The sequence below is a fragment of the Equus asinus genome, chromosome 10, assembly GCF_041296235.1.
Source record: "Equus asinus isolate D_3611 breed Donkey chromosome 10, EquAss-T2T_v2, whole genome shotgun sequence".
Lineage (NCBI taxonomy): Eukaryota > Metazoa > Chordata > Mammalia > Perissodactyla > Equidae > Equus > Equus asinus.
In genome coordinates, this window is record NC_091799.1 from 42,811,127 (window position 1) to 42,835,534 (window position 24,408).

Consider the following 24,408-nt stretch of genomic DNA (forward strand, 5'->3'; position numbering starts at 1 on the left):
TGATATAGAAATAAATCCTTCATATCCCTAAAGAATACTTTTAGGCAACAAATTGTTAGCTCCATTTAAGTTATATACAGTTGAAAGAAAAACAGTTTCATATACTGCGAGTTTGTATCTCCTCAAAGCACCCAATAGTGCTCTGCCCGCAGGACATAGTCAATAAATGGTTATTGAATTCAGAATGTCCTTCTTCCCAATCAGTGAGGTTTAATATATTTCCAATTCAGAATGCCCATTAATTTTTCAGCATTAGTAAGCCTTTTAAAAAATCCATTTGGGGATGTGTTTAAGAGATCACAGCAAATACTATTATATAAATGATTCAGAGAATACTGTTCAAGGAAGCACGCTTATTCAACACACCAGTAGCCATTGATAAAATGTAATTTAATTTAATCATTTAAATTTACATTGTTAATGTACAAGAGCATTTCCTTCAAACCACAGGTTAACACACACTAAAGAGCAATGCTGTTAGAGGAGCAGAGAAACTTTGGGAAACTCTGCTGTCTGAAATGAAAGCAAGGCACTCTCCATTGACAGCTGGTGGATTCCTGATTTCCGCCCGCGGAAGGCATGTTCCTACTAAGAGAGCTCTCCCGCAAAGGAAGAATCACCTGCTTGAATTCTTGCTGTCCTCTTCTGAGCTAGTCTGGTCATCCACTCTGCATAAACTCGTGTGTCAACATTAAGACCAAAAAAGGAGTTGAATTGACAGATGACTTGGGAGGCTCTCATAGTTGTCGTAACTATGGAAGACAGAAGAACACTGGCTATAATCTTTATTTTCAGCACTAGCGTCTAGACCTATAACTAAAAACTTTCATTCCTTCCAAACAATCGATAGCACGGCTAAAAAGTCTTTTCCTTAAATCTGATGGGTGTAAAAATAACAAGTAACAGCATTTCTCTAGGGCTCTGGTTTTTTCTTTTCGTTGTTTTTCCTTACAGACATGACAAAAAAACAAGTATTAACTTTCCAATACTAATGGTGCACAAAAGGGTTATGTATGCACAGTATTTCTAATTTATTCAAATTCAATTTGAATTTGGTCTGAAGCTACGTTGTATGAAATGTTAGCTTTTCTGATATTTAATAATGTTTATTATGTTTGCATATAAGCTCAAAAAATTAATGCCAAAGTACCACTTTACTCATGGTTGTTGTCAGGTAAAATGTAAATACGAATAGTTATTTTTAAAAGCCTGTTTTCCTATAGATGCAGTAAGTTGAATAAAAGACTATGGAAAGGAGAACGAGGTCCTAGTTTTGATCCTGTTACTAGCGGTTTGATCTTGGGTAACTCTTTACCGTTTGCTGGGCCCCAGTTTTCTCCTCTATGAATTTCAGAAGGATAGACTAGTTGACCAGTCAGGCCCCTTCTAGGTCGAACATTCCCAAATCCTAACATTCCACATCCTATTATCTTGATATAAAAATAATAATCTTTCACAAAAGCTCATACAAACATAGTACATGATCGAATATCAGAACGACTCTTGGAAAAAAAAAAGATATATGATTTGTTATCTGGGTTATCCTTTGCAGCAATTAGGCAATTCATTTGGCATTTGTTTGATTGTATAATTTAATGACAATATAAACAGCATAGTTTTGTTATTTTTCCTTTAAAAACACTAAAGCAAAAATGACTCAAAGCTAACAAAAACTACTGTGACATCAGTGTGACATTCAAAGTTTGTTTCTTAGCAAAATGGCCAAAGATATTTTGATTTGATACAGAGTATATAATATAAAGACTTTTAGACCTAAAAATCTTCAAACATTATTTGAATTTAGCAAAACATAAGCAAAATTTTAATATCAAAGTGCTAAACAGTACTGCCTTAAAAGTCACTGCAAATGAACCATAAACTAACTGCATGGAAAGTAACATTTATTGTACAAATGGTTAAGAAAAAGACACATTATAAATATAGATATGTAACCTGTTATATTTATAGATATATTTGCTTATTTAATTTCTAATTGGTGTATCCAAGTCACTGTGAACACGCCCATTTAAGTACTCTGTAACTCAGCTTCCAGGAGCTGGTGGTCTTGCAATAAATACAGGCAAAGCTATTACAATATAACGTGCATACAAATGTTTATACAAATAAGGACACTATGCAACAAATTACCTCATAATAATATGGCATTAACAGTATAAACATACAAAAGGAGAACGAACACGGAATGTTGAAACGCAGCCCACTAATCCTTTCTAGTACTCACATTCATACTATTTTTTTTAATAAGACTTGCTTGCTCTCCAAAATTGTCTCTTTAACCAATAACAAAAATTAAATTATATATATTTTTAAAAACTTATTATCCCTGGTGCTTACCCTGTATGATCCAGTTCCTACTTATTTGCACGTTCTCCTCTGGGGGCCAAACACTTGAGACTCACTGAACGTTCGTGGGGCTTCTGAACGAATGTGTTAGGCAGTTGCTATAACTGAAGCAAGTTTAGGGAACTCTCACTGGATTGACAGAACACAACTAAAACAGCGGTATGCAATCCATCTTATAAGCTGAGCCCCGTTCAGGACAGCTGGGAGTCAAAGCAGGGATCCGGATCTACCAAGAAAGGCCTAAAATCTTGGATGGACCATACCTCGGAAGAGCTCTACAGGGTAGGTGGACAAAGCCTCTGCTGGGAAAATTCGCATGTGTCATTTGCTAACACGACTGCCTCCTTTTTATTTCCATATAAAATAAAGGAGAGTTCATAGACAAGACTTAGTAAGACAGCACTTTAAAAATTGCACTTGTATATGGACGCGAGCAACCGTTATCATTTTGCTATGTCTGATTTATAGGTAATCCTCCATCTTTTACTATTTGTTAAAATAAAAAAGGAATAAAGAAATTAAGAAGAGGGAATTTCTGCCTTGTTTGCACCACATACGTACCCTTGATACAGGAAGTGTATGCTAAAGGGATCCATCTCAAGACCATCCCACCCTGGCGAACAACCCTTGGCTGTTCTTGTTTTTAAATACAAAGCAACTATAATTGTATCCCCCAGAAAGAATTTTCAAACAGTTATATTATCCATTTTTTTTTCCTGCTGGGATAGCATCGTCCAAAAGTGCTCTGTTAGCAATTTCTTAGAAAACCCTCATGAACTATACCCACCTCCCACCCCAACCCCAAAGCCTAAATATAAAACACAACCCCAACACAATACTCTGCAAGTTTTCTGGCTTTAGCTTGTAAGGAAAAGTGCCAGAAAAAAAAAAAAAGTCTTTCTTTTCTACAGGAGCTGCTTTTTCTCTTAAGGAAGGACAGAAAATGGTAGGTGTCCAGACCCATCCCTCTGTTGCTTAGCAAGCAGGTGCTAGCAGATGAGGCTGCTCCTGCTCAGAAAGGCAGGGTGTCCAGGAAGAGCTTGTCGATGATGGAAGGTGGAGACACCAAGTCTTCCAGCTTCAGGTAGAAGATGCGCTGGAGGCCCAGGGTGCAGATCTTCCGCAGTTCTACCAGGGCGCGCAGGACCTTGGGCTCCGTGGGCTCCAAAGCCTGCCCCTTGCTCTGGTGGTCTTTTAAGCTGCTTGTGATCTTGTTGCATAGCTCCTCCACTCTCTTTGGTTCTTTTAACCCATGTCGTTCTGTGGAGGGATAGAAAAGGGCAAGTTTAGGAGGCAGTTACATCTTAAGAAATTTCGAATCCCTAATGGAGGCCTGTGTCCTGTTCTGTCGGTTGAGATGACGTTTTACAATCAAAGTGTCCTCCCTCTTAGTAGTAGTTGATGGCCTTTGGTATTAAATAGCACCAGGGTTTGAATCCTAGTCTGTCACTTACTCACCGTGTGCCCCTGAGTAAGTCTCTTCACTTCTGAGCCCCAATTTCCTTATAAAATGAAAATAATTATTGTACCCAATTCAAGGTTTCTGGGAGGACCAACTTTGGTGAGTAAGGCAGATAAGCACACAGCTCCTGGCCCATAGCCACTCTGAATGGATGACGACAGGATGGTTATTATTTGGCCCATGTCACCCTACGGAGGTCTTACAAAAGCCCTGTCAGGAAGCAACTCCTTTTCAGAATGACACAAAAACACAACCGGGCAAATGAATTAATGTTTCCATCTTGACAGACTCACTTCTTGGGAGAGGCTGTAAGTTCCATTTGCTAATGCAAGGGCTGCCCTGCAAGACCCAATACAAAGCGCACTCCTGTGTTTTCATGCTAACCAGCATTGTGAAGAATCCAGCTTTTCTTTTCCTTGTTTTTTTACCCCCTTGAAACACCTATTGACCTACACCAGGCACCCTGTACAAAATTCACATGTCCTTCTGCTGTGGAGATGGAACAGTCACAGAGAAGGGAGGAAGCCAAGAAGGAGGCGGTGCAGGGACATTATGATGTACCGAGACATCAACACCAGTATCTTATATTTTATAAAACAACACATAAAATGATCCCCTGGTTAAATACTATGATTTCTTATTTTATGTATAAGGTTAAGTGATTTTCCCAAAGTCACACAGCTGTTAAAAGCTGGGATTTGAACCCAGGCTTCTGAGGCTGATTCTGTCCTCTTGCTTCAGAGTGATGTGGCATCTTCCTGTAATGAGAAAGGAGCCTGACATCTAGTATAAATCACTTTGCTCTCTCTTAGCATGGAGATATCAGAGTTTCTTTCCTGAGGGAAGAGCTTGGCCCCAGTTATCTCAAAGTTTTCATCTCTCAGCATATTTACATGTAAAATAGCAATTCTTGACAGATGGAAGACATCCATCCAATGGGAAATCCAATATTAGTTTCTAATTTTTCCCACATTAATTTTTTTAGTTGGGAATATTTTTGCTGGAAAAGTTATTTCCTTAAAGCAAAAGTCATCAGAAAAACAAAGCAACTATCCAGACATTTTCTTTCTTCTCTTTCCCTAAATAAAAGGAGGCCCAGGGAACAGGAGATCTACATTCTTCCTTGGCTAGTTGTATATGACTTGGAGGAGTCGCTCCCTTTCTAGGGCCCATCTTAAAAGGAGGAGGTTGGATTTAATAACCTCTAAGGGCCTTTCTAGCTTTGATGTGTTATAATTATATTAAAGTCCCAACCACGAAAACCGTCCGCAGCATCTCAGTGGATTGTAACTTGCAGGCATCCCATCTCAACGCAGCATCTTGTAAAGAAGAGGGCACTGGACTTTCAGTCACACAGACCCAGCTTCCAGTTGTGGTTCTGTCACTTACTAGCCATGTAACCTAATCTCTCTAAGGCTCAATGTCCTCCGAGGAAAATGGGGACTACGGGGTGGTAGAAACACAAGTCTTCATTGCATTCTTCTTCACTCCTTTCTGTGCATCTTAAATATTACACAATAAATGAAAAGAAAAAGTGCGATTATAATAAAACCCACCTCCGTGGGTTATGGTGAGGCTCAGTTAAGATGATGCTACATGGAAGCATTCTGCCAACCGAAGAGCGCTACACGCATGGTACAGTCAGCACCTAAGACAGCGCCCGACACACGGCAAATGAATGGCAACTGGAAAGCTCCAACAAAAGGGAAAAGCCCCCTAACTCCCAAGCTTTGCAGCACACGATTTTGCTTTCTCCAGGAAACTATCAGCTAATCAGCCCATGTGCAAACCTGTCCTCTAGGGTTTATCTTTACTAAAATGTCTGGATAGTTGCTTGTTTCAGTCTCCGAAGAAGAACCGAAGAGTGAACTTTAAGAGAAATCCTGCCTGCAATGGTGTGCTGCCTAAAGTTTTATTTTCCCCCCAAAAGCAGAAAAGCAGACTGCAAATTTGGCAGTAAATTGCAAGAGATATAAAATGTTCATAGCCCCTGACCAAGTAATCCCACTCTTAGGAATTTATCTGAAGAAAAAATTCAAGAGAAGAATGAACTGTATGCATGAAGACATGTAGGGTAGCATTATCTACTACAAAAAGGATAAAGGAGGGAAGAACAGGAGAGCTGTTAAGTAAAAACTGGTACATGCATACAATAGAAGATTCTGTCGACATTAAAGAGGATAAATGCGAAAGCTATGAAGCAACATGGAAAAATACATAATATCACATTAAATAAAGAATAGAATGTAAAATAGTATCTAAGCTGTGATTACATCTATGCAAAAATTATTTCTGCACATAGAGAAGGATGAAAGGAAACGGAAAAGTGAAAATATTTATGAGATTGTCAGATAACTCTCTTCCTATCTTTTACAATTTCCAGGTTAATGCTATTTGTATAATAAACAAACAATGTTAACATAGAAAAAACTGGGATTTGGTCCTTTGTGAAGACGCCCAGTGGCTGTAACATGATCCAGCAGTCATCTTGTGGATTGTAAATTCTAGTAAATTCTATTAATACTGAGACATATCAAACTAGGTTCATAACCCAGGGAGAGATGCTTTTCTCAGAATAAAATACCAATCCACTGATTTAAGCATTCCCTTCCTTTCAGTGCTCCATGTCTTGTATTATATTCAAGATCCCATATTCATTGTCAGGATAAAGAAACTGAGCAACGTGCTGGCTGGATTTCGGGAGGGGGTTGATAACGGAATCTTGTAACCAGACTTTCTCATGGCCAAACTCACAGAAGGTGCCTCCGAGTTCTCCCTGCTCCCCAACCAGTTGTGACTGCTCAATAACTATGGCAACCATTATTTATTCAGTGAATTCAAGTGGAGATCGATACCTCCTGCCAGCTGGATCAACCCTAGGCCTGGAATTCCTTGAGGAATTCAGAGACACTCCTGTTAGAAGCCAAAGGCACCTTCTTTGTTGTTTTCAACAGCTGCTGGATTTGTGGCTTCTTTACTTTTTCAAAAGGGCTGAGATAAAATTCAGTCTCCATGCAAACTACTGCCAGCAGCCAGCTAGATTTTCAAATCACTAGGGAGTCACTAAGTGTCTGGGGCCTTCCTAGCAATTTGAAATTCCTTAAAACCCTAATCACTGACATTTTAGTTTAAGGGAGCCCCTTTCTTCTTGTAGGTTGGTCAACATGGCTGCAGAGCCGATATACAGAGAGTTCATAAATTCTGGGGGAAATCAGACATGTGGATTTTCCTCCTTCCTAGAGAATTATACACAGATTTTAGTTTAAGATCTTTGTCCACCATGAAACAAAACAAACTTCTCAGTATTTCTTGCATTTTGATCTCCATCATTTTTATACAATACTTCAGTATTTTAACTCGGCTTGACGTATTCAAAACTTTAAAATACAACTTATAGAAATGGTTAAGTAATGAATTTATGTGTCATAACCATAATATATATGAATTAGAAAGAACCTGAGTCATTTAGTTCAAACTCTCACCTAAGACAAGAATCTCTACTACAAGATACTACAGAGAGAGTGCCCGGCACCAGCTGGACTGGGGTTCACTATTTCACTCTGATAATAAAAATATATTTAATAGCACTTTATGTTATACTCTTTTACTTAGATTATTTTATCACACCCTTACAATAACCCTGTGAATTAGGCAGGATAAAGACTTTATTTAATAGATAAGAAGGTTAAGGCTCAGAGAGCTAAGTGACTTGCCCACGGTCAAAATTAACAAGTGGTGAATTTCCTTCACTCCCAGTCCAAAGATATTTCTATGATACCAGGCTGCCCTGAACATTATGTTAGAATGTTCCTCCTCATCCTGAGAGGAACTCAGCCTTTCTGTAACTCCCTCCTACTTTCTGTGTACCTAATCTGCTAATTGGTTAATTACTTCTTTCAGCAAATATTTATTGAGTACCTGTTCCCCTGCCAAGCAACGTTATAGCCACTGGAGTTGGAGCAGTGAACAAAACAGACAACAGTCACACTCCTAACCTGTGTGGTGTGAGTATCTAAAGATACTGTCAGATTCTTGCGCACTTTAGCTACCCATGCCATAGACACAGTGCATGTCCCTGGGGGCATGGACTGTAGTTGCTCACCATTGTATCTCTGGCACCAAGCCTATTACATAGGAGACACACAATAAATATCTGTTAAATGAATATGTAAATGGAGGATTGAGGACCTCTAAAATATGATTAAATGAATACTAACTGTGTAGGTTGCTCAGAACAGATATACAAGTTGGGAGTTATTAAGAAGCTAACAACAGAAAGAATTTTACAAACTCTAAAACCCATCACATCAGAAGCTTTGGAGCCAGATTTCCTGGATGTAAAGTCTCACTCTACTGCTTATTAGCTGGGTGACTTTGGGCCTCTTTCCACATTTGTAAAATAGGGCTAATAATGGTATCTGCCTCATGGGTTGTTGTGAGAATTAAATGAATTAATACATGTGAAGTATTTGGAACAATGCCTAGAATATAGAAGGTACTTAATAAATATTAGCAAGTATCCTCTATGTCCCAAACTCAACTCATTAACTTTCCCTTCAAACCAGCCACTTCTTTGAGTTGGTCTGTTAATGATTCCACAATCCTCACCATCACTCTCATAACCATCTCTAACAAGTCCTTCCCCCAGCCCACCATATTTAATCCATTTCAAGAACTTTGGTTATCATCTCTGTGATGCTCCTTGCCTCTATCTCCTCTCAATCTCACTGCCTCTGGACCACGTCTTCAATATCTGTTACCTAGACTGTTTTAATAGCTTTTGACTGGTCTCTCTGCTTCCCATCTCTGCTGCAATCCATCCCAAGTACTTCCAAATCTATTTACTAAACAAGATTAAACAAAATAACACAAGTAGAGCCCTTGGCACAGTGCCTGGTACTAAGTATTTAAAAATGGTAGCTGTTATTAATTTCATGGTGTCCTAATTACCAATGGATTCCCTTGTCCCTTGATACTCAAATGTGGTCCCTGGACCAACAGCATCAACATCACCTAGTAGTTTGTTAGAAACGCAGAATCTCAGGTCCTGCCTGAGACCTACCTCATTAGAATGTGAAATTGAACAAGATGCCCGATGATCTGCATACTCATGAAAGCTGGAGAAGCTCTGCTCTAGTCAATCCTGGTCCCTAGAAGACGCTTGAGCCAGTCTACACCTACTGTTCATCGAGTCTCTGCTTCTAAAACTCACTCTCCAAGGCAGGAACTCCCTTCCCACACTGATTATTACGATTTCAAATACTTCTATTAGAAAGTTTTTTTCATATTGAGCTAAATTTTGCCTTCCTACATTTCCCAGTTCTCCCTCTTAGGCCCATACAAGAAACCCGAAATTCTCTTCCTCACGGCAAAGAGCAGGGGATGAGGAAAGGGGGTGATGGTAGCCAACAGGAGACCCAATGAGGAAAAGCAATTCCTTTTCCTTTTGAGCAGGTCTTAGAGCATAGGCCAACCCAGTGACAAAAATAATGCAGGTCCAGCCAAAGGGGAAGAAGAGGGCTCCTCGGGGGAGACGTGTGTGTAACTCAAACACCAACAAACAGGACTGCCTGCCATCAGCTCCACTTCTTTCTCTGAGATGTCATCTCGCTGCTACTTCTCATGTCATATAAGACATTCTTTACTGATGGGCAGTGCCAGAGACACTGAGCCCACGCCCATCAGGAGCTACAAGTTGGTCAGCAGCCTGTGCGGAGGCTGTCATAGTGCTTTTCAGTCTGTCTGTCTTTGATTTATTACAGTAGGTGTCTGTCTCCCTAGCAAGACCACAAACTCTTTGATGGTCAGGGATTGTATGCCTGGCATATAGCAGATGCTCAATAAATTTTACTGAATGAATCTGAATTGAAATAAGGTAGTTCACAGGAATTCGGACGATTTTCTAATAACAAAGTGGTGGGCTAAAAATAGTTAATTCAGATTTTCCTAATTTGGGAGACTTTCTGATATTTACAATTAACCCATTCATTCAACCAATAATTGCCATGTGCCAGACACTTTTAAATGCTAAAGTAATTATAAAGATGAATAAGACTCTCCCTGTGCTTAAGAAACCCAGTCTAGTTGGAAACAAAGACACAAAGAAATCACTTAATATGATGAGTATATGCAATTGTATGAATGCATGAACATTTTTATGAGTTTTTAGAGAGGAGAACAGCTAGCTCTTCCAGGAAGTAAGACATATAATATTTGGGATAATAATAATGAAGGTTCATCTAATATTTTTTTCTCTGCAAAGTACACATTAGCTCATTCACTCTTTACAAGAAACCTGCAAGTAGACATCATCATCCCTGTGAAAAATGAGAAAACTGAGATTCAGAGAGCATAAGGAACTTGCTGAAGATTGCATAGCTAGGAAAAGTCAGAGTGAAGACCTGAACTCAGATCTCCAACTTCCAAATCTTATAACAACCGCCGCCCCCCAACCCCCATGCCTTTTTAAAGAAGTATATTGCCCTGCCAGGTTTTATACTTATATTTCCTTGCAATGTAGCTTATCGCTATATATGATACAAAACAGGGTAACCAGGTAACCATTTAGAGAGACGAAGGGAGCTCTAGGAAGACAGGTGGTGGATGGTGTGGCAGGATCAGCCACCTGCCTGGTCCTGCTACATCACTGTTTCATTGCTTTCTGCCCTGGGTCTGCCTTCCTTCCTTCCTCCTCCTCAGTCTTAGAATTCATGCTCCCATAAGATCAGGAAAAGGACCACAGGTGGAAGAGAAAGGAGTCACCTTCTCACATTACAGAAAACCTGAGTAGGGAAAAGAAAGCCACGCGAAACATTCTTTTAAGGTAGTGAGTGATCCGCAAAATGTCATTTGGGCACTCGAGAGTCCCTCCACCATCTGATCCAAAACCTTTCCAATCTTATTTACCTTTTTACCATGTGGGAAATGTATTTTACTCTGAGATTAGGTCATAACACCAGGCCATAAGACAAATATCACATAGAATAAGTTTTTTCCCTGAAAGTCCTTCGAATTTCCCCAAAGTCCAGGACATGATCTAAGGATCCACCACCAGAAGCAGAGAGGCCATGACCCACAGTGGATTCCTGTCTTCTCTCTCATGCTCACTCCAGAACAGTCATTGAGTGTAACAGCCTGCACACTCTTTTAATTTTTCTCTTCTTTTTCTTGAGATTATATGTGTGATTTAACACATGTATAGTGCAACTCCACGGGACCTGCTTTTCCCTAGAAAGCACTGACGTGTTCCACTGCCATGCCCTTGCTATGCTGTTTCCTTGATCTGGAATGTCCTTCCTTTGTATCTTCTCATGTCTAGATGCCACCTCCTTGGGAAGCCATTCATGACCAGCACCTCCATTTTTCTTTACCCCAAAAATGCTAGCAGTAATCTGGACTTCCCCTGCACTGAATCTATCCCTTTTAAGCACCTGAGTGCTAACCACCACACATCGAGTTCATTACATCATTATCATATATGACCTCCTCAGAGATTATATACTTTCTGACAGCAGAATTCACACATGCTCATCTTTGCATTAGGGACTGCCACTGTGCGTGACATAGAGTAGGCCCTCAATATTTACTGAATGAACGGATACTTACAAAATGGTAATTCCACACTAACTTTCTATTTGGGGGTTTCTTATTTATTAAACATAATTAACTGCTGCTAGATATCATGGGTAATCCATCAGAAGCAAAGCATTTCCATTACTCCTGAGTCAAGGATGTGGCACTGACAAAAGGGAATAGTTAGGGCAGATGAACTGGGGACTCAACATTCGACAACCACAACTGTGGGGAAGTCCCTTTGACTGTAGGAAAGGAGAGAGATCTGAAAGAAACCATTTCCTGCCCCACCTCTCTACCTAGTTTTTCATGAGGGCACATAGAGAGAGCTAGAGGAAGAAGAAAAAAAAGAATTAGAGAACAAGGCATGTTTGTGCAAACCACCAATACTGTCCAGATTCTTACTAATTTTCCTGGAAGCAAGACTGGCTAAACTTCTAAGACCTCATTTCCTTTGCATGAGGTTTAGGAGCAGACAACTTGGGGATGAATTTTCTGCTGCCAATGGCCCAACTGATATTCCACAATCACTTTGTGTGATCAATGGAGCTTACTCAGAAGTCAAGATTTCATGAGAGCATATTCAAATGAGAGGTAATATCCACAGCAATGGATGCTGCTGTTTCCCAGGCATCGCCTTTTCTGCCGTTTCCTGATGCTTTCGCACATTTCAAATCCCCTCCCAAAAGCAAATCACAAAGAGAGTACTGTGGGGTCCAGAAATGAGAGATGAGGGGCTTATGGGTTAGAACCACAACGCCTATAACAACCTGCTCTGCACAGGCTGGCAGGACTGGGGGCAGGAACTGAAATAACCCCATAAAGGAGCTGGCCCATTACAAGTGTTCCTAAGGGCAGGTTAATTCCTTAATCTCATTGTCCTTCTTTGAGCCTCTCTCTCAAGCATCCAAGGAGATATTCACCAAACATACTGCCTTCTAAAGCCACCACCTGTTTCCTCATGCCGCTGAGTTTGATTTTGGACTACCTAGGGTTACCAAGGGGAAGGGGCAGGCATGTGCCTAATTTGAGGGTGTCCCTGTCACCATCCCTTCAGGATGGGATGTAGGTGGATTCAGTGCCAAATCTGAATCCAGTTTGGCTACATGACAAACTTAATTTTCTGTAATCCTCACTGCCGCCTCCAGAATAGATGTTATTATGCCCATTTTACAGATGAGGAAACTGAAGTTCAAAGAAATGAAATGCATTACTCAAGAGAATATACTTATCAAATATGGGACCCCAGATTAAAGCCTGGGGGTGCTGGATTCCAAAGTCCATGCCTTTTCTGCCATGCCAAACTGCCTGCTCCCTGAGCCAGTCTCCACGTAATTGGCAGCGGGCTGAGGAGCAATAACTGCAGGACACACAGCAAGTTGAAGGCAGAGACCAGACTGGCACCACCTTCTCCTAATTCCTACTACATATTCTCGGCACTGAACTGCCAATCTCTCCAGGCTGGGACTGCTGGCACCCACATGTCGTCGTGCCAGAGTTGTCTATTAACTTTTACTTAAAAACGAAAAAAGATATCAGCCTCAGAGCCCCCCTCCTCCTAAACCACAGCTCTCACACCCAGACTGGACTTTTTCCTCTTAGTCTCTTTCCTGCTAAAATCTGCACTCGAAACCATCTGTCAGGGTAGATCTTACTAAAATGCCAGCCTGGCCAGGATGCTCCCCTGGTCAAAACTGTCTCTGCATCCCACTGCTCTCAAGATAAGCTCCCAGCTCCTCACCTAGGTGGGACGGGTTCTCAAGCCCTGCCCCACCCTTACCTATCACATCAGTCTCATTTCTCATCCGGCCATTTTTTTAGCCATTTACTTCCTGAAACTTACAACCACCATATGTTCAATGGCCTTAGCAAATTTTTATTTTTGCCTAGAATTCTCACTCCTTCCATTTTAGCCTGGAGACATCCTATGCTTTTATCAAGGACCAACTCATGTTGCCTGTTTTGAGAAGACCACCCCACCTTCAGTCTCTCGGCACTCCGTACCCACTCCCAGATCCCCACCACGGCACTCCACACCTGGCCCCACATGCTTTAGTTTGCATTTTCTATCTCCTCCGGGGATGCGTGTATCATCTCTGAAAACCCACTGACATGCAGCAGAGTGCCTAGATCAGTGAGCCCTTGCTGATTAACTAGCCTCAACACCCATTTCCGTGGAAATGCAGCAATGTACTGGTTTTATTTACCGAAAGCTGAAGCTGGCTCTAGTTTTTGTTTCTGTTTTTTTAAATTAACCAACCTCATTACTTTCTAGTTTTGAATGTGTAACTGGCCTAGAAAGAGCGGAGTGGTTTTGAAATTAAGCTGAAGAGCTGTAGTTGAAAGGTAGCCTTTGTACCAATTTCACTGTAGTCCTGCTGGAGTAACATGCCTCTGCCTTAAATGTGCTTATTTTCTTCAGGTGCTCCCATAAGCCATTTGAAAGCCCTCTAAATTGAATCCTACTCGTGGACACTGCCTTTGTTTTTGTTTTGTTAATGGCTCCTGGAAGTCTCTGGCAGCCCCATCAAAAAACGGGAGTTTCTCCTCCTGGACCAAAGATCAGGAGGAGTGAGGTTCCCCTAGGAATACGGAGGGAACATGCTGGTGTCTGATTCCTACCGTAGCACACGCCATTTACTTTTCTTTGCGATGTAAACCATTAAACAATGAACCAGCCTGACCTCTGAAGCACTCAGACACATCTCCTTTTAGCTAACAGAAGATGTCCCAAGAAGGTGCATGTAAACAATCCACATTTCTGATGCGTCAGAAAGAAGGGTCTGGCTGCACAAAAGGAGGCATTTGGTCCCCTGCAAAACTCATTACCTGCCTGAAAAACATGTTTTCTACAGCCTAGAGCATATCAAAGCTGAAACTTAATTCTCAGTCCAACAGCCTAGCCTGTGCTTGGGTCTGATGAAAAGGATGGGAGGTGAGCCCCAGGTCTGGTTTGCCTCTTCTGGGGCCTCCCCCTGCTGTCACAGACTCACCAGGCCTCATTCTGACCGAGAAGGATGAGACGGAACAGGAAACTCTGAATCTGGGGAGGGGCAAAGGGAGTTAGTGCAGCTACCGGAGATGGCATGCCCTCTCTTACCCAACATGCCTTTCTCTTTCTCTTTCTCTTTCATTCTGCCTTGGGATCCTTTATCTCCCAAAAGATAGAAAGGGAGAGACATCTAGGGGGAGAAAGGCATGATATAGAAGTTGAATATGTTTTAGGCTTCTGGTTCTTAACTTTTAGAAGTTGTTGAGTTGAGCCATTTTTGCTTTTTACAAACATCCATTTTTCTCAGTTCTCTGCCAATCAAAGTTGTTAAATGAAGCTGTATTTAAATAAACAACGACATGTTTTCTATGAGCGCAGTTCTGTGGTCTTACTTTGGCTCACTAGCCAAGGACTGGGGAGAGGGGAAGTCTTGCCCCTCTGCCCCACAGGAACGGGAGGTTGAGGTCAATTTCCTTCGAAACCCCCTGTAAAAATAATCCTGACGCAGTCCAACTGTCCACAGAGCTCCTGTGGAAATTTAGATTTTCATACATTGGTTTGTTGACAATGATAATTCAACAGACTAGGAATCCTCTTTCCTGGAAGTTCACGGCAGTAAGTTGCAGATGTATGTCTCTTTGGTTAAATGAGGTTAAACTCAGCAAATTTCAGAAAAGTGACAGTCACTTTCCTAATTTTCTGGTGTGTGTGACAGCCAAAGTCAGAATCTACCTTAACCCAGGAGAGGAGAGCAAGGGGGACACGGTCGCTTGGGGCGACAGCAGGGGGTGCTCACCTGTGATCATGCTCAGTGCTGACAGGCATGCTAAGGCTTGGATATCCAGGTTCAGGCTCTGCAAACTTAAGGAAAAGTCTTTAATGGAGTCGAGCCACTCCCCAAATCCACGAAGGCACTGAAGTCGATGCAGGACAAGTCCATTGCAGAACACAAACTTATCTTCAGCAGTGTTCGACCTACAAGACAAAGTCGTGGGGGGCGGAGGATGGAGACACGTTAGACAGGTCTGTTCGGTCTGTCGGACAGGACACCATCACACCACAGAGATACCCGCACAGCCATGGGGCAGCGTTCAGAAGCAGTGTGGTGTTGTGAAACCTGCCCGGGCGCCCTCGAGGAAGAAGACCGGCACTCCAGGGATGCACCGTCACCACCAGGCGTCTGTGCTAACTTTCTTGCTGAGCATCAGCCCCCGGGGAAGCTGGCGGTGGGGCACCTGCTTTCTTATTACTAGAGTCAATTACTGGCTCCCCCTGGGACGGGACACAGAGGAGCAGGCGCTCACAGACTGTGGAAGTGAAGCCCAGTGCGCGGCCTCTGCCGTGAACATGAGACTGTTCTCTTTAGCGCTCCCTCACCAGGACTTCCCCCTCATTTCCTTGAATGTCAGAAACTGATAAGGCCTGACGCTAGACACTACAATTCCATTGTGCAGACTCTAAAAACACCGAGTCACTGCGACCGCCAGAAGTCAATCAGAAACTGACAAGCGCCTTAAAGTGAAAAGAGAGCTTATTTTGTATTACCCTCTCTGCTTTTAACAGGGGGGCTGCAGAGGGCTGTTTCTAAATCTGCCGTGATAGTTTATATTATGTCCATAATCATCCCACTCTTCTCTCTCTCATGAAAGACACCCTGAAACTTCTGGTGAAACATCACCACCTAGCTAAGGGGCCCTGGGCACTTCTAATCTCTCTGGGCTTCCTTTTCCTTATGTATAAAACAGGACTTCTAATTGCTACCTCCTACGATCGTTGTGGGAATTAAATAGAGTCATGTGCTGCATAACAACATTCAGTCAACGACGGACCACATATGCGACCGTGCTCCCATAAGATTAGTACCATAGAGCCTGGGTGTGTAGTAGGCTATGCCGTCCAGATTTGTGTTAGTCCACTCTATGATGTTCGCATAATGATAAAATCACCTAATGATGCGTTTCTCAGAGCATACCTCTGCTGTTAAGTGATGCATGACTGTAAAGTAAAAGATTTGAAAGCCCATGCCCAGTGCCTGGTACACAAGAGGAGCTTGATGAGTATCAGGCGTGACTAATTCTGAATTCTATGTGGTCCATACCTTAACTTTAGCTTTCCTGTAATTTTAATACCTCTTGCCACATATTTCTCTCTTATAGCCAATTGCATTAACAAATTAATCTCTCTTTAACCATGTTTCTTAGATGAATAGTTATATTCATTCATTCACTCTAGTATTTCCTGACCACCAATTATGTGCCATTCCAGGAGCCAGGCACGGAGAACACTTGGTGAATAAGGCAAAGATGGTGTCTGCCTGCATGGAGCTTATTGCTTACTTAATCTTTTGTTGCCTGTCTAATGGATGACAGTCACATTGCTGGCCTGGCTCCTGCACACACCTCCCGGATTGGTTGTAATTGTGCTAATTACTGGCACTCTAGTTGTAACTCCACCTCTGTCTCTCTCACAGATGCCCCCCTAGAGGTGCACACAGGACACAATGGTTCAGCCTCAGAGTTTAAGACCTGGACCTCAAACCTCGAGCATCAGAATCGCCAGAGCATGAATTAAAAACGCAGATTTCTGGACTTCCTCCGAGGTGGTTCCAAACCAAAACAGCTGGGAATGAGGCGTGGGAATCTGTACTTTGAGAGATTCTGGTAACACAGCGTGTGATTGGGGAGGGGGAGGTAGGGAAGAAAAAGAGGAAAAAGGTGATGCTTTTTCCTATAATATTTGGTGACATGTAGGTACCATCTTCTAAAAATATACAACTGCAAGGAAGACGGAATTTAAAATGCTATGTGTGGACTCTATGAGAGGAGCTTAGAGCCCAGGTTCTAGCTTTTTAAAAAATCATTGCCTCTTTGTATTTGGTGTCACCGAGCGTGATAGGCTGAACCAAATCTTTTGATCTAGAAGCTACACTCTCGGAGTAAACATTGGGGTTTGAGAGGCTGTGGGAACTCTTTAGAGCCCCACCTGGTGTACCAGAACAGTGACCTGTAAATAGAAACTGGGAGGTAAATGCAATGTTCAAGACGAACGCTTGCTCCTTGGGAATGCCTTATGCACCCTGAGAATCTCTCCAGATTCACAGAATGTGGGAGCTGCAAGGGCTTCGGAGGTCTCCAGGTCCGACCTCCTCATTGCACAAAGGACACTGAGTTTCCCAAGAAGCAAGTCACTTGCTCAGGGATTTACAGTAAGTCCGTATTAGATCTGAGACTAGAGCCCAGGATTCCTGGCAACCCGTCCAGCGCTCTGCTCACCGCTCAGTTTTTTAATGCTTGGTCATATTTCCCATTTCCTTCTTGAGCAAACTTTTCACCAATGACTCAGTAACAAACACAGCAGGTTACCAACTTCTTCAAAGGAAGGAGTGGACTGACGCAAGATAGAAGAATAGTAATTACCTGATGGAAAGTCTGAGAACAAACAGCTCCAAAAAGGCTGATTCTATAAGTAATGTCTGATCTTCTTTGGGGAGATCAGTAAATCCGGGAATCTTTTCTGCCCAGCTTCTGGATACATCAATGGAGGCTGTCAGAAGGTTGTAGAACTGTTGCACATGCTCAGCATCTGTGCCGGCAGCGGCCTGGTCAGTGGGGCAGTACTAGAATGCAAACCGTGGAGAGCAGCGTTATCTCAATTCATCAGCAAGAAGAGCATCTCTTGCAAATCGGCTCTTCCAAGACTGTCAACGCCTAAGTCCTTACTCTTAGGTCCCACAGTTTATAAAACCCTTTTGCATTCACAGTCTCACCTGATTCTCACAATGGTCCTGTGATATAAATAGAGTGAATTTTGTTACCACTTAAAAGACAAAGAAATATGCTTAAGTCCCATTAGTGCAGCGGTTTTCAATTTCGATTGCAATCATCTGGGGAGCTTTAAAACACACTCATGTCTGGGTCATACCGACAGAGATTCTAATTTCACTGGTCTGGGATGGGAACTGGTCATCAGGAATTTTAAGCGCCCCCCCAGGTGATTCCACAGGGCAGCCAGTGTTAAGAACCATCACCTCAGGGGTTTGTCTCTGGGTGGGCCTCCAGGATCTACTCATGCCACCAAAGCACAGCTATCTCCAAACAAGATGCTTAATTAGCCCATGGGTCTCAAAGTGTGGTCCCCGGACCAGCAGCATCAGCAACACCCGGGAATGTGCTCGGAATGACAATCTCAGGTCCCAGCCCAGAGCTACAGAATCGGAAACTCTGAGGGTAGGCCCAAGAAACTGTTTTATCCAGATGTCCAGGTGATTCTTATGCACACTGAAGTTTTGGAGTCACAGAATTAACAAATAGAAGAGGACAATGATTTTTGCTTGCTGTAGATGGATTCCTGTGAGATAAAACAAACCAGGTGGGGAGAATGTCTCTGGGGCAGGTCCCAGGCAGCTGTGTGCCATCAAACTCAGGACTTGTGGTTCCTTAGTTTAGTGAAAATTAAATACAATTAGAAATCAGTTCCTTGGTCACACTAGCCATATTTCAAGTGCTCAATAGCCACATGCGGTGTAAAACGTTTCCATCACTGCAGAATATTCTATTGGACAGCACTGATCTAGAGGGTCCCCAGAGAAGAAATGTACAGTGGGAACAAAGTCTCTGCCCAGCTTTTGGATACTCTGGTAGAGTCAGGGTTTTGCTTAAATCACCAGAGGAAAATCTTTCCTGCTTCAGGCAGGAAGACTGATACAGCAAGATAACAGTCAAGGACAACCAGCAACACAGACTTAAGAGATCCGCAGAGACAGTCACGTAAACACGCACATCATTCCCTTCACACCAACACAGCCAAGGGTTGCATCCCTGCTCTCCACTGATCTTCTGGGGAAACAGATTTTAATCCTGATTTTACAGGTGAGGAAACTGAGGCTCAGAGAGGCTAAAAGCCTCTCCCAAATGACATAATCAACAGCGGTATGGCCAAGACTTAAACACGGCCCTGTGATTTCCGGTCCTACACCTCCTGGCTGCTAGCATGTCTGACGTTACCAGCTGGCAGCCTGTGGGATAGTTTTAAAAAGCATTTCGCTTTGCTCTAATTGGAGGTCTCCAGGGGTGTGTTCATTTGGTCCCATTTTTCGTCAGCAGCAAGGTGACCGGCACATAATTGACCTTCAATAAATAGTCGTTAAATATTGTTCAATGAAATAGTCGAAGGCCTGCCTAGGCTTGCCTCAATGCCCTAACCTGGCTGGAGAGGAACAGCAAGTGAGCAGCCAGGTGCTTATCGTAGCACTACTCAGGTGTGAGGACATGAGCCACTTGTCTTTACTGTGTCTTTTTTTCCTTTGCGCTTTCCCAAGAGGCATCATGAAACAACAAAAGAAACATGAGACAAGAGGCCAGCTACTTTAATCCTAGATTTGCCCAGGGCCCTAATTTGTGAAATAACGTAGCTCTAACGCTTACTAGTTATCTGGAGTAAACGACTTCGCTGTTTTGAGCCTCAGTTTTCTCCTCTGTATAATGAGGACAATACCTTCCTTGACATTTTGTTGCAATGAGTAAATGTGATAATATATGTGAAGGGCCTGACATAGAACATGTGTTATTATTAACATCATTAACAAACGATGACAGTGCTGATACTGATAACGGTTATGAGACTTGGAGCCATCACTGTCCCTTGGCTTCCACATTTATAAAATGGGGGAAGGAGTTGAGCTGGAAGTTCACTAATTTTCAGCCCTGACTTTCTAGGAGCCTGTAACATCAGGTCCAGGTCAGAGCCCTGGCTCCCCTGTTCCCAATAACCCCACCCAGGGCCCAGATTCTGCGAAGCCATGGATGTTCTGTGGCGTCATGGACCACGGGAGCAAAGTACTGGGGGAAGGAAACAGTTGTCCTCCCCACGGATATTCAAGGACGGCAGCAGGATCAGGGTGTCACAGACACTTGCCACCACCTCCTTTCAGCACACACAGTAGTAACTGGAGGAGAGTGTAGAACAAGAGATTTTATTTTAATTTTTTACTTTCTATCCTTCTATGAATCTAATTCCATATGTTCTCCAAGGGCAGGATGAAAGTAAGAGCAGAACCACTTCTAGAAAGCTGCCAGCATTACATGTGAGACTCCCAAGTGAGCAAGAATATGGAGTAGAGGAAAGAAAGTTGGCTCGGGCAGCAGGTCATGGGGTCCTTCTCTGGGCTCTGGCACTGACTTGCTGTGCAACCCTAGACAAGTCACTTAACTTCTTTGGGTCTGTTTCTGCCTCTGAAGTAGGAAGTGACTAGACTAGCCGATTCCCCAAGATTCCTTCCGGCTCTTGCATTCAGCTATCTTTCTGTTATTGATTTCTGGTTTAATTCCACTGTGGTTTGACAGCACACATTGCATGGTTTCTATTCTTTCCTTCGTTTTTTTTTTGGGGGTGAGGAAGATCCACCCTGAACTAACACCTGTGCCAGTCTTCCTCTATTTTGCATGTGGAATGCTGCCACAGTGTGGCTGTTGAGTGGAGGAGGTCCACGCCCAGGATCTGAACCAGCCAACTGGGGCCGCTGAAGCAGCCACAGGGCCAGCCCACTATTTTTTTAAGTTTGTTAGGGTGTGTTGTATGGCCTAGATTATCGTCTGTCCAGGTGAATCTTCCATGGAATGGCTCTTGCATTGGATGATTCTAAACATTGCTAATCATACCAGGTATGCTGTTTTTGCCTAGAATTTCACACTAATTCAGTATTATCTTGTTTTAAAATAGTTTGTTAAATGGGGAGAAAAAGACTAAAGGATACAAACTTTTCCCTGGGAGCAGGACCTAGCAGCTCCCCCTGAAGCCAGGGCTCATAACTCAATAATCTCCCCTCTTCCAATATTTGCTCAGAATCCTCCAGAGCGCTTAGCTTTCACCCAGGGTCCTCGGCAGGCCTCCGCGCCTGCGGGGCTCACATTTCATGTATCCTGCTCATGGGGAAATGCAGCCCCCGCCTCCCCCGCGTGTGCAGTTTTCTCTGATGGAGTCCAGCAAGGAGGAAGCCAGCAGGCCCGGTGTGCCAGACTCCAGCCAGCCCCTCTGGGCTCCACCTGCAGTGATTCTGGTCCACGTTCCAGAATTCGGGAGCCAAACCGGATTCAGCCTGAGCCACCAATAACTAGAGGGTGACTGGAGGGTCAGCATCCAATGCTGGGGGAAAAGACGGACTGAGTGTCCCCTCTACTGAGCATAGGATTTAAAGAGACAGAAAAAAAACATTTTCGGTTCTTTCTCTGCCTGGCCTAGCAGTTTGTAAAAACCTCACCAAGGAGTACTGCCCCTGGAGTTGGAAGACCCAGACCCCTATCTCTGCTTCTGTGCTCCCCTACCTCACTCTGCCTCTGGGTTAGGCGAGTTTGGGGTTTATCAATGAAAAGCTAGCAATACTTGTTTACTGATCATTCCAATCAAACATAGGCCAAACAGAGAAAGACTCTACAAATGAATCTTTTTTCCTGTTTATGCTAATTTTTTATTCCAGCCTATATGGATCATTGATCCCTCAAAAATCTGGCTTTACCACTAGTCAAAGACATAGTATGACATCTACCGACAGTTAATGCCTAGTAGAGAGTTCTCCGAAGCACCTAGAATGAGAATCTAGAGCTGCAAACAATGGATATTATTTAAGTTAAGATGAGCCTATACATTTTATATGGTGATAACACAGCTGTACAAGTCAGACTTCAGCAACAGCCCAGGCCTGAAATAAGTTATTTGAATGGGAATTAAGTGAGAGCCTTGGTGAACACCAGCCCTAAAAATATTAGCAATGTGATGCTTTCATAGCAGAGCGGAATCTTACATTTGCTCTGTCTCACTGTCACTCCGGGATCAATATGTAAAATATACTAAGACCATTTTTATCTCCCCTTAGAATATTACTTTTCCCAAGGTCTTTATATTTTGTATTTTAGACATGATTGTTCTATGAGCCAAACTATATATACATATTCTTAGGTTCTTACACTGTAAAAAGTGACACTTTAAAAATTGGCAATGAATATAATTCCCAGTAGCCTTTGACTAAATATTTGCTAAATGAATTAATTACTTTCTCGGAAATCTATCTCTATTGCTCATTCCTTCTCAACCTCCAGAAAAGCTGGGAAATAGGAGATTCGAGGTAAAATTGAATTGTTCTTATTGAACTAGATGGGTGGTTCTCAAACCTTAGTGTGCTAACGAATCCTCCGGGGCGCTTGTTAAGATACAGATGCCTGCCCGCCTCCCCCCGACCCCCCAATTCTGATCCAGTAGTCTGGGTGTGGCCCCGGAAATCTGCATTTCTAGGCAAACACCCTGGCTCTTTCTGATACAGGCATCTGGGCCCGACATGTTGGGGAATGCTGCCCTGCACACCTAGTGGAATTACAGCCCGGATAATGGCCGGAGGGTCAGGGAATGAGAGGGCTGGAAGGGATCGTGGGAGTGCATTTAGTCCAATCTCCTCCCCATTGAGATGAGGAAACTGAGGCCCACAGAGGGCCAGGAACTGGCCTGAGATCATCTAGTGAATCGGTGGCAATTTGAGAGGGTCTTCTGCGCAGCTTCACAAAACCACTCTCTTTGCGGTCTTTATGCCGTTTGCTCGGTAGGTCTAACACGCGTTAGCCACGTTGCTTCTTGCCTATCCTGTTAACATATTTAAATACCATTTGCTGGTGCCTGGTTCTATCTGAGCAATATCTCTCGTATTTGGAGTCTGTTACTACACTAAGTGACACCAATTACCAGAGAACATCATAGTTTGCTGAAAAATACTTGAAATGACCAACTAATGAGGATGTGCAGAATATTTTCTCATTAGCAATTATGCAGGTTCTGAAGCCAAGCCCCGTATCTATATATACATGTATTGCTAAATTAAAAGCAACTGTGGGGCAGAGAATAGAAACATTTTGAGGAGAAAGAAATCAAACGTGACATGTTTTGACTGCACTGATATACAACGATCTGAGCTCACTTTTGAAGGGGAGAAGCTTGGCCCAAAGGAGAACTGAAGGTCCCCGAGCCAGGAATGCTTCACAGAGCGAGGAGCTTACTTTCTGGCCTCTAAAACGTTCATTCCCTCTGTGACTTGGAACACAGCCCCACCTCCCTTTCCCACCAACAGGGAAAACTGCTCGCTTCCTACCTTAAAGGCACCTATGCTGGTACAAGAAGATTAAAATATACTTGTCTGGCAGCAAATATTTTCTCATTTCTCTATTGACCTGATTCGCTGGGGGAAGCTAGCATCTTTAACAAATCATTTTGCTCAAATCAACTGCCTGACTCAAACCTGACAGGGCAAATTCTTAGTTAAAACGTAATAAATTATGGATACACACTAAAATGTTAACATCCGTTACTGTTGAAGAGTAGGATTGGGCAGGAAAAAATGAAGAGGAGACTTTCATTTCTCACTTTATCCACTTCTAAATAGTTTGCCTTTTTAAAAACCAATGGGTATATATTGCTATTATTTAATTTTTAAAAATCTAATAAACTTCAATTTTTATTTATTTATTTTTGGTGAGGAAGATTGGCCCTGAGCTAACATCTATTGCCGATCTTCCTGTTTTTTTTGCTTGAGGAATACTGTCGCTGAGCTAACATCTGAGCCAATCTTCCTCTATTTTGTATGTGAGATGCTGCCACAGCATGGCTTGAGGAGCAGTTTGTAGGTCTGTGCCCAGGATCCGAAACTGCAAACCCTGGGCCACTGAAGTGGAGTGCGCGAACTTAACCACTAAGCCACAAGGCTGGCCCCTAAACTTCAATTTTTTAAAAAAAACTAGTAAACTGCCATTACACAGAAGAAGTAGAAACATATCACCTTGATTGATGAGACTCGGATCTAGCCCTGGCTCTGCACAAGGAACCCCTTTAAGCCTTTCTTTATTCCCCTGAAAATATGGGGGTTGGATGAGATAATCTCAAGGTCACCTCCAGTGCTTTGAATTTGTAAATATAAAACTTTGAGGAGAGGCCATTATGAAAATTGAGTTTCCATGAATGACATTCTTAAAAAAATTGCTGAAAC

At 42.7% G+C, this 24,408-nt stretch overlaps 1 protein-coding gene across 2 annotated transcripts in view; it reads right to left on the minus strand.

Moving 5' to 3' along the window:
• Nucleotides 1-373: 373 nt before the first annotated feature.
• NR4A3 (nuclear receptor subfamily 4 group A member 3) overlaps nt 374-24,408 on the minus strand; it is a 39,076-nt gene continuing 15,041 nt past the window's right edge. For both annotated transcript variants that reach the window (XM_044779145.2, XM_014842234.3), the window contains 3 exons: nt 17,807-18,006; nt 15,187-15,365; nt 374-3,624 (listed from right to left, as the gene is read on the minus strand). In XM_044779145.2, the coding sequence (XP_044635080.2) occupies nt 3,377-3,624; nt 15,187-15,365; nt 17,807-18,006 (627 nt within the window). In that variant the 3' untranslated portion in view covers nt 374-3,376. The remainder of the gene's footprint in view (nt 3,625-15,186; nt 15,366-17,806; nt 18,007-24,408) is intronic.